Source organism: Eubalaena glacialis, chromosome X, assembly GCF_028564815.1.
Source record: "Eubalaena glacialis isolate mEubGla1 chromosome X, mEubGla1.1.hap2.+ XY, whole genome shotgun sequence".
Taxonomy (NCBI): Eukaryota; Metazoa; Chordata; class Mammalia; order Artiodactyla; family Balaenidae; genus Eubalaena; species Eubalaena glacialis.
The window spans coordinates 13,042,822-13,060,992 of NC_083736.1; the positions used below are offsets into that span (position 1 = coordinate 13,042,822).

Consider the following 18,171-nt stretch of genomic DNA (forward strand, 5'->3'; position numbering starts at 1 on the left):
GAGCATCTCCATCCACCCATCAGCTCTGTGGTGTCTTGGGTACTTATTTTCACCTACACACATTCACACATACTTACTTCTCTCTTTCTATCTAAGTAAAAACCATGTAACTTTTGTAAACCAACGTGAAGGACAAAAAGAAATCCATTATTGTCATAGGTTGAATTTTTGTCTCCCCAGATTCATGTCCACCCAAAACCTCAGAATGTGACCTCATTTGGAAAGAGGGTCTTTGCAGATATAATTAGTTAAGGATCACGATGAGATCATACTGGATTAGGATAGATCATAAATTCAATCACTGATGTCCTTATAAGAAGAGGAGGGGACACAGAGAGATACACAGAGAAGGAGGCCATTTAAAGACCTAAGCAGAGATTGGACTTATGATGCCACAAGCCAAGAATGCCTAGAACCACCAGAAGCTGGAAGAGGCAAGCAAAGATCCTCCCCCACAGCCTTTAAGTGAAACCTTGATTTTGGACTTTTGACCTCCAGAGCTGTGAGAGAATAAATTTCTGTTGTTTTCAACCACCAAATGTGTAGTAATTTGTTATGGCAGCCCTAGGACACTGATGGAATTTTTAAGGTTTGGGGGTTTTAGTTTGTTATCAGTGATATTGCTTTTTTTGGTTTGGATACATGCTCCAGCCCTGAAGCTTGAAAATTATGGCTCTGTAAAACACCTAAGAGCAATGTCCAGAATAAGCAAAGGTCAATTAGTGGTTACCTAGGGGCAGGATGGGAACGGAGACTAACTAGAAATGGGCCCGAGAGATCTTACAGGAGTGATGGAAAGATGCTAAGACTGGATTGTGGTGAGATGACTGCTCAACTTGATAAATTTACTAAAAATCACTGAATTCTACACTTACAAAGGGTGAATTTTATAGTATGTGGTGTGTAAATTATACTCTAATAAAGTTTATTTTAAACAAATCTAAGAGCAGAGGATAATTTAGGAGCCCAAAACTCTGGCATCTAGTCTCTGGCAAGTAATTCCCTCCCCCTCCCTCCCCCTCCCTCCCCCTTTCTCCCTTCCCCCTTCCTCCTTCCCCCCTCCCTCCCTTCCCCCTCCCCCTCCTCCCTCCCTCCCCCCCTCCCTCCCTCCTTCCCCTCCTCCCTTCCTCCCCCGTCTCCCCTCCCTTCCTCCCTCCCCTCCTCCTTCCTCTCTCCCCGCTCCCTTCCTTCCCTCCTCCCTCCCTCCCCCTCCCCCCTCCTTCCTCCCTCCCTCCCCCCCCCTTCCCTCCTCCCTTCCTTCCGATTTTTTAAAATTTAAGAGCTAATATACTTTGGTTGTTAGTCCCCAGTTCATGCATCTGTGCCTCACTGTGATGTACTAAAATCTCTTATCCTCCAAAGCTGAAGATTCCTCGAGCAGTTCCTATTCTCAAGATGGATGAACCATCTTCAAGTACCGCTCTAGCTCAGTATGACAGTGACTCCAAGAAAAACTGTGGCTCCCAGTCAAACGTCAACATGTGGTATATGCCAAGAGAAGACTGCCCTGACTGGTGGCAAGTAAGAAGACTGAAAAGGTAAACCCCAGCTTTCAGTCTGGCTGTGCGGTGCATAGAGTAGACACTGCCCCACTGCCTTGGAGCTGAGCCTCAACTCGGTCCACACAGGCCTCAGCTGAGATAGAGATGCCCTCTGAGAAAATGTTCAGTGCCTGAGCCGGAAGCCTGGGTAGCGGTGGCCCTGCTGAGACTCAGCAGCACAGACTTTCCATTTAGATGATCATATCTAATGATCTAAGTAATACTTGAGCATTTTATTCCCTTTCCTTTCTCTCCCCTCTTCCTCCAAATAACCCCATGCTCCAGAACACCAAATCTTTAAACTATATCCTCTGTCTGAGAGAGCTCAGAGTGGGTTACTTTTTAATGTACTTCAGCATCACTGGCCAAATGACTAGTAAATCAAGTGAGGCCATGGCTGCCTTCTCAGGAGGTACACCTTCGCCCACACAGTCTTCTTTGCCACTTCCTCTTTTCACTTACCACCTGGGACATTTTTCCCATTTGAATACATGAGGACATACTAAATTTTTAATTTTTTAAAGTTTTAATTGTGGTAAAACGTAATGTAAAGTTTACCACCTTAGTCATTTTGCAGTGTAGAGTTCAGCAGTGCTCATTACATTCCCAGTGTTGTGCAACCTGCCTGATTACTCTGAATGTCTGTATAGTATTCCCTCATGTGGATAAACCTAAGCGATGCACAATTGATGGATACTCTCCACGTGCTCTTAAAAACCACAAAAAGGCTAAATAAATCACTTAGCATTTTTATTTTTTTATTTTTATTTTTTTTTTATTTATTTATGGCTCTGTTGGGTCTTCGTTTCTGTGTGAGGGCTTTCTCTAGTTGTGGCAAGTGGGGGCCACTCTTCATCGCGGTGCGCGGGCCTCTCACTATCGTGGCCTCTCTTGGTGCGGAGCACAGGCTCCAGACGCGCAGGCTCAGTAATTGTGGCTCACGGGCCTAGTTGCTCCGCGGCATGTGGGATCTTCCCAGACCAGGGCTCGAACCCGTGTCCCCTGCATTGGCAGGCAGATTCTCAACCACTGCGCCACCAGGGAAGCCTCACTTAGCATTTTTAAATAAGAGTTTTCTTATGAATAACTGAAGGGAAAAAGCTATGTTAGTGAGCAAGGCTGTTTGGGAAGCTGGGGAAGGAGGCATTGCTGTGCTGGGGCTTCTCCAGGCATTCACTGAAGTGTGGTTTTGAAAAAGACCCTGGGCTGTGAAGGCAAACAGGAAGTAGGTCCTACATTCCAAATAAAACAGCCTTTGGACTTGGAGAAGTCGGTACTTCCTCATGCTCCGCTTCGCACCCCAAATGAGAGAGAGAAAATGATGGGTGGCAGAGGGTGAAGAGAATCCTGCAGATCCATCTGTGTCCACATGGAGTTAAACGGTTTGGTATTTTCAGGACTTTCCTTTGCAATCATAACAGCAAAGAGGAAAATAACTTATTTTAAAATATATCAGCAACAGAATGCTTGCATACATACAAGAAAATCAGGGCAAACCCAGTCAAGATGATTTATTAATCCAAGTTTTTTACTGTTTGGGGTTATTATGAGCCGTTATTAAAAATTCTCTTTTGTTTAGGCATCCTGTCAAACTACTGCTTTTTCGTGGAGTCCCTGCATGTCTGAAAATGTGAAAATGACTCAATAACTTCCATTTCCAAACCAAGTGACATATATGGGTCAAAATGTTAAAGCTGAAACATATCTAACAAAATTACTTTTGTCATTTAACATTTATAAATAAACATCAATTTATGAAATGTATCCCTCTTTTTTGTAGCAGTGAAGATTTGGCATGCAGTAACCAAAGGGAAAGAAATGTTGTAGATCACAGCACCTTAAAGATGTCATGGTAAATCAAATTCAGATATTCTTTTACACCCAGGATTTCTTCCATTTGCAGGAAAACTAACCACATTTGTAATAATTTTGCAACTAGCCTTTACTTTTTAAGGTAAATATAAAACAAATCCAGGTAGTTTGCTTCTCTGAACTGTGAAGGTGGTCTGAGTTGATGGCTTCTGGGTCACGCTGATACTTCCTACCCATCGTTCATGATATACACTGGTGTTCTCATGAACACGGACATACCGGGCTCAGGCATCTCTAGCAGGAGGGAAAACAACGTAGAGTTGAGTAACTCTTCTCTGAGAATAGCTCTATACACAACGAAGATTTTCTCTAGCTTTATATCACGGCTCTCCCGGAAGCGTCCTCATTTATTTCACGAGCCCGCTCTTCTGACAGAGTCAAAGAAATCTACATTCCTGGGGGCCTTCTGTATCAAGGAGCCAATTTCTCATGAAACTGGGCATGAGCTCAACTTTTAAGCAATTCTCTCTTCACTTTGCTGACACCTTCCCAAGTGCAAAAAAGGAAAAGCTAACAGTCCAGGTTTTATTCACATGGATGAAAGCAGGGTGGGATTTGATATGGCACTGTGAGGCACCTGGATTATTTCTTGGTGGTTTTTTTTTTTTTTTTGTATTCATGTCATTCCCTCTCTTCTTAAGGGGATCCCCTGAGTCAAGTTCATCTGAAGAAGAGGAAAACCTTGATGACTATGAGTGAGTTTTGAAAGTCCTCTGTGTTTCTCTAAAACTAGACATAGATGTTTCTATTGTTTTCTTCCCCTAAGGTTATAAGCAGATGGCTCAAACTTGCTCAGGAGGCTGTATTTACATGGAGACACTCATGTGAGGTTCTGGGCCATGTATCTGGAGGATGGGTGACAATGAACTGGGTTGTTACTAATGAAAGTATTTTTCCCCAGTCTGGATGATCTAAATCAGCTGCACATATTCCTGGGATTTATCACATACCTGGCCTCCTCTTCATTTCGCTTTGACTTCATAGATACAGCCCATGACATTTCTGCTGATTATTTCTTCCCTGGAGGCCCCTTGCCAGGATGATGTTTGAAGGCTCTTATTAGCGTTGAGTCCAATTGTGAAGTTAGTTATGATGCAGTAATTTTACAAGGTAGCACAACCGAGCCTTGAATATCACAGCATTTATGTCGAGAGATTCCTATTCCTAGAGTGACCTTATCATTGAACATCCAAACTAGGACACTTTAGGAAGAGAAAGAGTGCACTGCTCAATGTTACATCTGGACATCAGGCATAAACTGGACTCCTGTGGGCAAATAAGAATGTGTGATCACCCCAATTACACTGAGACAGGGTGGTCTTAAGTGGCTGTTCAGGTCCTTTCCAAAATCTAAGACTCTATCATTCGACAACAAATAGGGACAAAATAATCCTCTCCTGGACTTAAAGTCTGGCATTAAGGAGAGGTGGGAGTAATAAGGCACACTGCATCTCTCAGACACCTGCTACCCAACAGCGACCAATTCAGTTGGACACTAGGATAACACATATTTCTAGTTCTGGTTTTGTATGAGTGCTGTTATTGATTCATTGGCTACGAGTGCAGTGAGAGCATTTACAAAGTACATGTCACTCTTCAACACCTTCTGGTTCCCCTTTAACCGTAGCTTCTTCCCCAACATCTACCCTCTGGAAAGCAACTACTGGAATCATTCAAACTAAGATAAAAATGACTGAGATACAAAATGTAAAACCGATAGCTAGTGGGAAGCAGCCGCATAGCACAGGGAGATCAGCTCGGTGCTCTGTGACCACCTAGAGGGGTGGGATAGGGAGGGTGGGAGGGAGACGCCAGGGGGAGGGGATATGGGGACATATGTATACATATAGCTGATTCACTTCGTTATAAAGCAGAAACTAACACACCATTGTAAAGCAATTATACTCCAATAAAGATGTTAAAAAGAAAAATGACTGAGAAATGCTAGCACAAAAATTATCCAAAGATAATTATACTTTAACAGATGACAAAGACTTAAACCAAAGGGAGAGAACCTCTAATCACGGATTTTAGTCTTTCGCATTTAGATGAATTGGAAGGCTTTCTTTGACTTGGAAAGCCCAGATCTGACCATATAGACAGTCTCTATCTCCATCATTTCTAGATTCCAATGGGGTGGAGAGACGTGCACTGGGGAAATGATCAGGGCCACACCCCAGAATCATAATTGGGTGGCGGAGACTGAGGAGTCTGAGTTTTTAACACCTCCTCAAGTGATCCTCTTGAACAGCCAGGTTTGGAAAACCCTGATCTGGGCCAATGCCTCATTTTACAGGTGAGAAAGTTAAGTGACAAGTTATGCAATTAAAAACTATTAATTCTCAAAATGGAAATCCTTTCTATTGCAGCTGGTTTGCAGGTAACATCTCCAGGTCACAATCTGAGCAGTTACTGAGACAAAAGGTAAGTAGTCTAGTCTTTAAAATGGCCTCTAAGAATGTCTTTCTATTGTTGGGCATGGAGGGTAATGCACTGCTCATAGAAACCTTGTTGCTAATCATACAGCCAAGACATCATAGTGTTAACTGTCCACCCCGTGGGTTACCAGGCCCTTCACATCCAGCCACTTCCTCTAACCCCCGTGCTCTATAAGAAACCACTCCAAAATTTAGTGGCTTGAAACAACAAGCTTTATGATTCTTCACCGTTCTATGAGTCAGCTGGGCCAGCAGTTCTGCAGGTTTTGCTTAGGGTCACTCATGTGGCTGCATTTAGCTGGTGGATTGACTAAGGGTGGGGTTAGCTGGGGTAGTCAACCAGGGTGCCATATTCCATCTCCATGTGGCTAACTTGGGCTTCCTCACAGCATGGTCATCTCAAGGCAGTGGTTGAAGAGGCCAAGCCCCACAGTTCAGTGCAAGCAATTACAGAGTCTCAGCTTTTGTCATGTTTGCTAATGTCCCACTGGCCAAAGCAAATCACCTGGGCCAGCCCAAAGTCGATGTGGGAGGGGACTACACAGGGCAGGAATATACAGAGAGATGATTTACTGGGGGCCATCTGTACCTCATACTTCAAGCCTGTCACTAAAACCATTAGCACCTAAACCAGAGTACAGCAGATGTAATGGGGAATAAATCTATTGGATTTTGTTACTAATTGGTAATGGACTTACCAATTGCAAACTCTTTTGACCTACAAAAATGACACTTTGCTATAGTTCAACCTAATACAACACACCAATTATTTCTTGGAGGGGTACTAGTGAGAATGTGGTGACCACTACCTAACTCGGTATTTCATCACATGCACGGTTTAATATCCACTTTGTCTAAATCTAAATTTGCTTAGAATCAGCACATTACAAAAGACGAGTTGAGCATAAATTTAATAAATGATTTGTTCTGCATCTTTGGTTTTCTAAAACCTTCCAAGGGCATGATATGGTGATATGTGGTTTTAAATTTTATTTCTGAAAGATTAAAACGTTAGGCTTGCACAAATGCAAAACAGGGGAAATTATCAGAGAAGGTTAAAAATTAACCGGAGAGGAAGAGTTGAAGCACACAGGGTAGATCTATAAAGACACTGAGTGAGAGAAGGAGGAAAGCTAAACCAGGGGTCCCTTCTGTGCCAACTGGTGAGTAATCTGTGCCATCAGTGTTTAAAGTGGATCTAAAAGATCTACTTTCCTACCACCTACCAGGGCAAATCGTTTTCAAGAATAATGAAAATGTTTTCTGTCCCTTCCACACTCTCCTTCCTATTTAGGGAAAAGAAGGAGCATTTATGGTTAGAAATTCCAGCCAGGCGGGAATGTACACAGTGTCCTTGTTTAGTAAGGCTATGAAGTAAGTATGATGCGGACTTCTTTCATCTTCTTGTGTATGTTCTTTGAATATGCTGGTCATTCAGTCACATTTTGGGATAAGATCCCATCTTTAAACTCTGGAATTTGGGATCAAAGTATTTCTGTGGAATGCGACCATTCGTAGTTGCCTTCCCCCCCACCCCCCTCCGCAACCCCGTACTATCAAGAGGCTGTTTTCTGGGCGATTCTCTCCTGCCCATCCCAGACAGCAGCAGAGCGCCCAGTGCACGGCGAGCCTTTAACATTTGTGAAAGGAATCCTGCGTTATTCCCCCTTGATTCATCCTAAGCCTAGAAAGAGAAAAATAATAGGAATGGTGCCTCTACACTCTTGGCCCTAGCCACCTGCTGAGCTGAGAAACCTACCCCAGTGTCTGGTTTTTAGTAAGTCTTTCCAGGGGGAGCAGGAGGTTGAATCAGTGTAGCTGTGTTCCCTGGATGGCTTCTTTCTAGGGTGCTGTCCTGTTGGTGTGGTTAAGAGTTCTGGTGTTAAGCTGCACCTCTGAGTCCAAATCCTGACTCTGCTATTTCAAAACGTTATGACATTAAGCAAGTTTCTTAACTTCTGTGCCTCAACTTCCTCATCTGAAAAGTGGACATAATAACAATTATTATGTCCTATGGATGAAGTGGGTTAATTCACATATTGGATCAGAACAGTGCCTGGCACATAACACACACTTAATAAAGTAATAGTAATCACTAGTATTGTTGTTGTTGGGAAACAGTAATTCTACTACCCCCCCCCCATGCTTAGGTATATAAGGCCCCACGGTTACCTCAGGCAAGTCACCCTCACCAACATTAGGGTCCCCCTCCAGAGTTTTACAAGCCACTTTCCCATTGGTTGTTAGCCTTTTTGTTCCTTCTAAACTTCCTGTGAAGCAAACAGGAAAGCTGTTTTTATTCGCACCTTTTTACATATGAGAGGACTGAGGTTCAAAGAGAGCTTTTCTTTTTTGGTTTTTTTTTTAACATCTTTATTGGAGTATAACTGCTTTACAATGGTGTGTTAGTTTCTGCTTTACAACAAAGTGAAGCAGTTATACGTATACATACATCCCCATATCTCCTCCCTCTTCCATCTCCCTCCCTCCCACCCTCCCTATCCCACCCCTCTAGGTGATCACAAAGCACCGAGCTGACCTCCCTGTGCTATGCGGCTGCTTCCCACTAGCTATCTATTTTACGTTTGCTAGTGTATATATGTCCATGCCACTCTCAAAGGGAGCTTATAAAGACCACCCTCAAAACTAATAAATGACAGACTTGAAGCCAAGCCTTCAACAGCCAAGTTCATGTTCCCTCAATCATATCCCTGTGCCTATGCTGAAACCACCCAATGTTTTGGAATGAGAATCTGGTCAAATCTTGATTAGGGCCATTTGAAAAAAAAATGTCTATGTGTGCGACCCTTTTTTAATGCTTGGATTGAACGACCTTGAATGACTGAAGGGCCTTGGTGGTTTCTCCATGTGCCCTGCCTTGTGGTGCATATATGTATTTTTTAAATAATTAAGTGATGAAAAAGTTATTTTATTGGGGGAATTTTTTTTTTACAGAGTACCTACCTCCAATTTGAGATAATAGCATGTACCATAAGCCTTCGCATGGCATTTTCCGGTGCCAGAAGCCACATCCCCGGTGCACCTCGTGTACTAGCTTGCAAACTTGGATGCTGACTAAAGCCAACCCAGTAAGAAGAGGGAGAAGGCTTGGTTCACTGAATATCAAAAGCTCTGTGGCCCTCAGGGCCTCCAGTTTCAGCCAAACCTGATGTCAGAAGTCCTCTTAGTTAAGCTTCTTGACACCAGATTCATTTTTGAAGGTGGCTAGGTAGAAAAAAAATCAGCAAATAGATGAGGAATCAAATGAAAAGATTCCCAATGAATGACTACAGAAGCCTTCTTTAATGAAACACCATCATTCGGCTGGAGTGAATGTGATGCTGAGACCAAGAGCCAATGAGCCATATGCAACAAGAAAGCATCCTTTCTCCTTTTTATAATTGTAATTCTAACGAGGCTGACATTACAGCAACAAGGATATATTAACAGTTTCTTACGTGCCAAGCATAGTGCAACTGATATATACATACTCTCATCTGAGCTTTACAACAACTGGATGAGGTAGCTAGCCGGCAATAGAAATGTACTCAAAGCCCAGTTCTTGACCGCTGTGCTAGACTCTAAAATCTAAGACAGGCATATCATTCCTGGTTAGCCTAAATCAACGTGCATCAATTCACCACTATTTTCTACAAGTAGAGCAACAGAAAAAAAAAAGTTTTATGGGGAAAAGGCACAAGTTCGCATGAGGAATTTAAGGCTATTCCCACCCACTCCAACCTGTACACTCCACTCCCAAAAGAGCTTCCCATCCACAGCCTAATGACCTTTGCCTCCCACCTTTTAATCTCCATTACTATCCTAAAAGAGAATTAATGTTCAGCATAATGATCCTGAAAACTGCAGGGCTCTCAATCACCAAAGGAAGATGCCAGCTTTATACTTACTAAAGGAAGAACGGTACAGAAAGGGGGAATTCTATTATAGATGAATTCTGTATGAGCACAAAGGATCCACTGAGTTCAGAGAGGAGCCCTCTTCCATAATTACGGATTATCGTGGACACCTCCAGAAAAACACTAGATGTCAAGACTGAGAAACCACCTCTGACTTCCCTTTCTAAAATTTGCAAATGCACATAAAATAATGATTTAACCATTATGTAATCAAGCTTCACTTGTTTATTAAAAACATTCTAACATTCTTTCTTCCTTACTAGTGATAAAAAAGGAACCGTCAAACATTACCATGTGCATACAAATGCTGAGAACAAATTGTACCTGGCAGAAAACTACTGTTTTGATTCCATTCCAAAGCTTATTCACTATCATCAACACAATTCAGCAGGTAACTTGGTTCAGTTTTTCTTTTATGGGTCCTTGTTGATAAATATAAATTTTCTTGGATATTACTGACCCTCCTAATACTCTTTTTTTAAAATTGAAGTATAGTTGATTTACAATGTTTTAGGTGTACAGCAAAGTGATTCAGATATATATATAATATATATATATAATATATATATATATTCTTTTTCAGATTCTTTTCCATTATAGGTTATTACAAGATATTGAAGGTAGTTCCCTGTGCTATACAGTAGGTCCTTGTTGTTTATCTATTTTATATATAGTAGTGTGTATCTATTAATCCCAAACTCCTAATTTATCCCTCTCCCCTGCTCCTAATACTCTTAATTATATAAGGAACCATGAAAGTAGGGAAAAAATGCTCTCAAGCCCTATGACTGTTGTGATTTTTAACCTACATTTCCTGGAATATAACATTATACACTCTATAATGCCAGGAAAAATGAAGTTGAGTGAGTTCAGTGACTTAGAAGTAGAGATTCTCTTTATAAAAATATTTGCAGGTTTTTTCCTGCCTACAGAAGTAAGATGATTGCAAAATTCAAGCAATATAGAAATGTGCATCATCGGAGAGATAACCTTCATGGACAAGCTGGTGTCTATTTTGACAGAATTTTTTTCTATGCTGACACTAACATTTATTATTCATTATATATATGCATATATATAATATATATGTATGTGCACACATTATATGTTTACAGATATGAGGTCATTCTATACATACTACTTTTCAGCCTGCTTTCTTTACTCTGCATGTCTTAGAAGTCTTTCCATGCACATGTGTATAGCTCACTCTGATCTGTTTAATGGAAATCTATTGTAGAATTACTCTATAATTCATTCACCGAACTGTATACTGGTTAGCAGTTGGATCATATACAATATTTTCACATAACAATGGCTGTTTCATGCAAACATAGCTCTGTGTACCTGTATGAGTGTCTCTGTAGCCAAATTCCCTAAAAGTGGAATTTGAGATAATGGTTAAGAACGTTTAAAATTCAGACACTGTCAAATGCTATTCAGAAATGTACGCTCCCACTAACAGCAACACTTCATCCTCACTGACCCTGGGTGCTATCACTCTTTTTAAATTTTGCCTAATTGACCGATACAAATAGTATAAAATAATATAAAAAATATATAGAAATCCCTTGTAATGGAAGTATTAACTAACCTTATTGTGGCAATCATTTTGCACTATATACATGTATCAAATCATCACAGTTGTACACCTTAGAGTTACCTATATGTCAATAAAATCTCAATAAACCTAAAAAAAATGAAATTAAAATTTAAAAGTCCACTCTAAATGTCTTATCTAGACTAGTTCCACTTACAGGCAGTGACTGGATGAATTTCCAACAGTGAGAAAAAATAAGCTGTGGGATCAGCATCAAACTTGTGCAGCTCTCCCTGACCTGATCACAGGCACGTAGGTGAATTGGTCTTACTCCTGGTGTTGATTTTGGTTTTTATTTGTATTTTTCCATGGTCCCAATTTCTTCAGTTGTTTATTTTAACATGTAGCACCTGAAAAATACACTTTGGAAAAGGTATTGTATAAATAGACGTCTCCAAGTGGAATGATTCCACTCCGGAGGATACACAAGAAATTCCCCAGGGGATTGGAAGAAAATACTAAAATGTTTATTTAGATTTGTTTCTAAAATCTCATTCTCTTAAGTTTTCTATTTGTGAGTATATTTTATGATTCATATATTGTATCAACACAGCAGCAATTATATATACACATATTTTGGAGGAGTGTATTAATTTTTTTTTTTTTTTTTTGCTAATTAAAGGTGCAGGATTTACAAGAGACCACTCATGTAAAAACTAGATAAGTAATAGAGAAAAAGGAAGGAGAGAAACGAAACATGTGTGATAGTTCCCAGGACTTGGAAAACGTCACACATTTAAAGCAAGAAACATACATTTTTTAAAATGAGTTCTTTTGATCCACTATAAATACTTTGATTATTTTAACCCAGGTTTACCATAACTCCATGTAAACAATTAAAATGACTTGACCGTTAAATGCAATTTAGGAATAAGCTCAGTTTTTTTAAAAAAAATTCAAGTGGTTTACTTCTTATCTTGTACCCTTGTGTACTGTTTGGATTTGTTTTTTTTAACCAAATGTATGTGCTGTGTGTATAATACTTAAATATGAGACTAAAAAAAGATAGCAACATACCTGAATAGCCATTTTTCCAAAGAAGATATACAGATGGCCAAAAGACACATGAAAAGATGCTCAAGATCGGTAATCATCAGAGAAATGCAAATCAAAACCACAGTGAGCTGTCACCTCACACCTGTCAGAATAGCTACCATCAAAAAGTCCACAAATAACAAACGTTAATAAGGATGTGCAGAAAAGGGAACCCTAGTACGCTATTGGTGGGAATGTAAATTGGTGCAGCCACTATGGAAAACAGCATGGAGGTTCCTCAAAAAACTAAACATAGGGGCTTCCCTGGTGGTGCAGTGGTTGAGAATCTGCCTGCCAATGCAGGGGACACGGGTTCGAGCCCTGGTCTGGGAAGATCCCACGTGCTGCGGAGCAATTAGGCCCGTGAACCACAACTACTGAGCCTGCGCGTCTGGAGCCTGTGCTCCGCAACGAGAGAGACCGCGATAGTGAGAGGCCCGCGCACCGCGATGAAGAGTGGCCCCCGCTTGCCGCAACTAGAGAAAGCCCTCGCACAGAAACGAAGACCCAACACAGCCAAAACTCACTAAATAAATAAAAACACGTCTGTTAAAAAAAAACAAAAAACAAAAAACTAAACATAGTACTGCCGTATGACCCCGCAATCCCACACCTGGGTATATATCTGAAGAAAATGAAAACACTAATTTGAAAAGATATATGCACCCCATGTTCATAGCAGCATTATCTACAATAGCCAAGATATGGAAACAACCTAAGTGTCCATCAACAGATGAATGGATAAAGAAGATGTGGTACATGTATATACAATGGCATATTACTCAGCAATAAAAAATAATGAAATTCTGCCATTTGCAACAACTGGGTAGACCTAGAGGGTTTATGTTTAGTGAAATAAGTCAGACAAAGAAAGACAAATACTCTATGTTATCACCTATATGTGGAATCTAAAAAATAAAACAAATGAATGAATATATAACTAAACAGAAACATACTCACAGATAAAGAGAACAAATTAGTGGCTACCAGTGGGGAGAGGGAAGGGGGGAGGGACAAGATAGAGGTAGGGGATTAAGAGATACAAACTACTATGTCTAAAATAAATAAGCAACAAGGATATACTGTACAGCACAGGGGAAAAGAGCCATTATTTTGTGATAACTTTAAGTGGAGTATAATCTATAAAAATATTGAATCACTGTGCTGTACACCTGAAACTAATATAATATTGTAAATCAACTATACTTCAATTTAAAAAATAGTTGATGGCTAGCTACAAATGCAATAAAATAATTAAAACAAGAAAAGCTAGCAAAATAAAAATGAGAAATTTTTTAAAATAAAAGATTCCATCAAGCGACTAACTTCGATGAGATTTTTAAAAAATCACATGAAGTATTGATAGTTTTACTCTTTGAATTTTTGATTTACATAGAACTAGTTATCAAGTCAAGCAAATTAATATAACTACAGGATGAATATGGTTAGAATGGATTCTCTCTCTGCATGACAACATCATTAACTCTGTGCTTTTTCAGCTGCTCTAGAGAGAGCTTAAGCAGAGGTGTGAACCAATGTAAGGTAATGTGATGTGACATAATGTGATCATGTGATGATATGAAGCTGATTCCATTGCAGGCATGATCACACGACTCCGCCACCCTGTGTCAACCAAGGCCAACAAGGTTCCCATCTCCGTGTCCTTGGGAAGTGGTATGGACATGCCCTTGGGCTCTTAAACTCCATTTCCTACCATTTTTCGTTTTAAATATATATACATATATAGTTAATTTACTGAAAAAAAAAAAAAAAAGATGGAAGACAGGGAGGAGATCCCTATTCAGCTATTCATATTGTGCCAGGGAGGGCTTCAGCTCTAATACATTCTTTCCTTTTCTTAAACAAACTGAAACCTTTTCTGTCCTCCCAACCTAACTCTGTAATCTCCCCAGCATTACCAAAAAGACTGACCCAGTCATCAGCCTCTAGAACCCCACTACCTGTCCTTTCTTCTTCTGGGATTCTCTGCCTGCTCAGGGGAGCCAGTCTGCGACCTGGATCACAGTTTAATTTATTTTATAAGAAAATGTAATGATATTTTACTAAGCTAAGGGCACTGAGCACATTTTGACACCAAGTCTTTCCAAGACGCCTCTGGTTGGCAAAGGTTTTTTCACTCTAACTTTTCTTGTCAATAATTGTAGCTGCTTCAGGAACAATATTGTTCTGGTGGCATTATCATGTGGTCTAATAGATCATAAGACCACATCACTAAGGATTTTCTTTTTAAGTAATCAAGTTAAAATTAAAAGGTCTTGCTGTTCTTTATATTGTCAGTGTTAAACTCTCATTGGAGAGGGAATCACTTGGGAAGCTGTTAGCCCCAAAGCCTTCTATTCTCATCCTAAAGAGTGTCTGTCTTGCCTTATTAGGAATCTGGGAACTGAAAAGAGAAGAGATTACCCTGTTGAAGGAGCTGGGAAGTGGCCAGTTTGGAGTGGTCCATCTGGGCAAGTGGAAGGGGCAGTATGATGTTGCTGTTAAGATGATCAAGGAGGGCTCCATGTCAGAAGATGAATTCTTCCAGGAGGCCCAGACCATGATGTAAGTTTCTTCTGAGGAATGGTGGTTTACCCTCACCGTGAGGGGACATTCATGCTAACAGATCTGTCCCTAACATTTGCAAGGCCTGAATCAAGAGTCCACATATCATAGAATATATAATGGAATATTACTCAGCCATAAAAAAAAGAATGAAATAATACGATTTGCAGCAACATGGATGGACCTAGAGATGATCATACTAAGTGAAGACAGACAGAGAAAGACAAATATCATATGATATCACTTATATGTGGAATCTAAAGTATGACGCAAATGAACTTATTTACAAAATAGAAATAGACTCAGACATAGAAAACCAACTTATGTTTACCAAAGGGGAAAGGGGTGGGGGGATAAGTAGGAGTTTGGGATGAACAGATATACACGACTATACATAAAATACATAACCAACAAGGGCATACTGTATAGCACAGGGAACTGTATTCAATATCTTGTAATAACCTATAATGGAAAAGACTGTGAAAAAGAGTGTGTGTGTGTGTTTGTGTGTGTGTGTGTGTGTGCGTGTATCTCAATCACTTTGCTGTGCACCTGAAACTAACACAACATCGTAAATCAACTATACTTTAATTTAAAAATGCACCATTTTTCAACAGGAAAAAAAGAATCCACAGATCATAGATACAAATATTTAGAAGTTATAAATCAATTTAACACACCATTACACAAAATTGGTTCTATGCGTCTCCTTTGACAAGTATACCTTCACAACAACCCGAAAGGTCGTATTCAAATTTAGAATTCTCAAGGCTCTTTAGAGAAGTCAGCCTCTGGACCATGCTCCCCCCACCCAAAACTCCACCCCTCCCCTTTCTCTTCCCACCCCCAGCCCCATCCTATACTCAGTGCCTATGTGCAGACATTGCATTCAGTACATCCGAGCTCCCTCTGTGTCTCCCACAAGCAACTGTCTCGGCTAGGGGTAGGCACACCAATAGCATGGTTCACTCTTGGGGAGATAGACCAGGAAGAGTCTGCAAAGGTCCTGGAAGAGGCCTCAGTGCTATGTGGGCAGGGGATTCCAGAGTCCTGGTACCCCAAGAGTGATAAAGAGATACACTGGTTCTGAGTGGACATGTCTCCTTAGCCCTCTGGCCTCTTTGTCCTGTGGGGAGGTGCGCGGTGGAATGAGGAACAGAGTGGGGCCCTGTAAAGCACATGCCCAAGGGCACGAGCTTCTAGTGGCCAGGACTAAGGCACTACTGAAAACTAACGCCCTACAGACAATATCCCAACACAGTGCGGTAAAAATCCTTTTCTCACCCTACTTCTTTCCTCATCTGATAAATGAAGATACCCTTCCTAATGGGCCTCAGCTCCAAGCGCAGCTCTCAACTCTTGGCAATTCATATGTGTTCTCTCTCTCTTTCTCTCTCTCTCTCTCTCTCTCATGTATGTAAGTACAAAGAACTCTTTTAATGATTATACCTCTTGTCAACATGGTGAATCAGACTTTGAAGGGTGACCAACCATCCATTTTTGCCTGGGACTTTCCTGGTTTCAGCACTGAAAGTCTCACATCCTGGGAAACCCCTCAGTCCCAGGCAAACTGGGACAGTGAGCTGGTCATCCTACTTTAAGGAACCAATCAGCATGGTATGAAAAACAATGCTATAGCAGGCCTTTGGTCAAAGACACTTGAAACCATAAATCCTAGCCTGCTACAGAGGAATAACATTTTTTAAAAATTTACTTAAACACTTATATACAGTGTTTACAGGCATCTCTCTGAGTGCTTTATAAACATTCAATCCTCATAAGAAGGCTATGAGGGATGTACCATTGTTGTCTTTGGTAGGAAAACATTGTTGTGTTTGGTAGGAAACTAAAGCACAGAAATGTTAAATAACTAGCCCAAGGTCACCAAGCTAGTAAAAGTGGCACAGCAGAGATGCAAACCTAGCAGACCTTCCAGTGTCCATTTCCTTAGCCATTCTTTTATGAAGACCAAAGGTACCCATAGAGTCAGAATAACCACTTTTACTGCAATTGCCAAATTGTTTGGAAGCAGAGGTACTATGCAAACAGAAGCCTTTGGCTGGGGCTGGCTTCACGGGCACACAACCTGCACAGTGTCGAGGGCTCCTGCACTTAGAAGGGCTCCGCGCTTGGTTTAATGCTGTGCTGTCACCATTGAAATTCTTAATAATTCTTACACAAGGATCCCTGCATTTTCACTTTGCACTGATCCCTGCAAATTATGTAGCTCATCCTGTCTCTGGCAATTGTACTGCCATAAAACTGGGGAAGGGGTCCTTGATGTCCGAACAGAAAAATCCGACAGAAACTCCCTTAGGGTCATGGTGTAACCCCTGTGTCATGGTGTAACTTTAAAAGATATTTTTTGCTATTAGAGGGCTGGTAATCCTACAGAATCCTAACAAGTCATTAACAAATCACCTAGTCATAGAGAAAGAGTCCGAACTGTATCATCAGGGGAAACTGTTAAATCTCAAATGTAACGGTCAAACGGAGGCCTGAAATGTGGGAAGTGTCAATTGACATGGTATTCCTACCATGTGCCCGCTGGGCAGTGACTGAATTTGCTCAAGGAACACCTTTTATTGGGTGATAGGCCTTGGTCCCACCACAAGCCTTCCCTTTGAAGGGAGCAATGCAGGTCCCTAAAACTGCTCAAATATGCATAACCCAGCTCATCACCTTGAGTAACATGATAACGCATGTCCCTATACTTAAACTAAGGAGGAAGAAAATAACTGAATATTTAATAAATCCTCATCTGTTAAAAAAAATTGTCAAGTTGACATGTTAAATTTAATTTACTTTACACATCTGAACATTAAAGAATCATCCTGTAATGCTCATCATCAATTTTTAGAGAAATGCAAATCAAAACTATGAGGTACCACCCCACACGAGTCAGAATGGCCATCACCAAAAAAATCTACAAATAACAAATGCTGGAGAGGGTGTGGAGAAAAGGGAACCCTCCTACACTGTTGGTGGGAATGTAAATTGGTGCAGCCACTATGAAAAACAGTGTGGAGGTTCCTCAAAAAACTAAAAATAGAGCTACCATATGACCCTGCAATCCCACTCCTGGGCATATACCCAGACAAAACTGTAACTCGAAAAGATACATGCACCTCTATGTTCATAGCAGCACTATTTTTTTATTGGAGTATAGTTGCTTTACAATGTTGTGTTAGTTTCTGCTGTACAGC

General features: G+C 40.7%; 1 protein-coding gene across 1 annotated transcript in view; it reads left to right on the forward strand.

The window, feature by feature from the left end:
• The window catches only part of BMX (BMX non-receptor tyrosine kinase), a 46,540-nt gene that overhangs the window by 16,491 nt on the left and 11,878 nt on the right, over positions 1 to 18,171 (forward strand). Inside the window, exons 7-14 of the mRNA XM_061177823.1 lie at positions 1,363 to 1,538; positions 3,322 to 3,393; positions 4,055 to 4,108; positions 5,783 to 5,837; positions 7,146 to 7,225; positions 10,032 to 10,159; positions 14,000 to 14,074; positions 14,794 to 14,965. Of these exons, the coding sequence (XP_061033806.1) occupies positions 1,363 to 1,538; positions 3,322 to 3,393; positions 4,055 to 4,108; positions 5,783 to 5,837; positions 7,146 to 7,225; positions 10,032 to 10,159; positions 14,000 to 14,074; positions 14,794 to 14,965 (812 nt within the window). The remainder of the gene's footprint in view (positions 1 to 1,362; positions 1,539 to 3,321; positions 3,394 to 4,054; positions 4,109 to 5,782; positions 5,838 to 7,145; positions 7,226 to 10,031; positions 10,160 to 13,999; positions 14,075 to 14,793; positions 14,966 to 18,171) is intronic.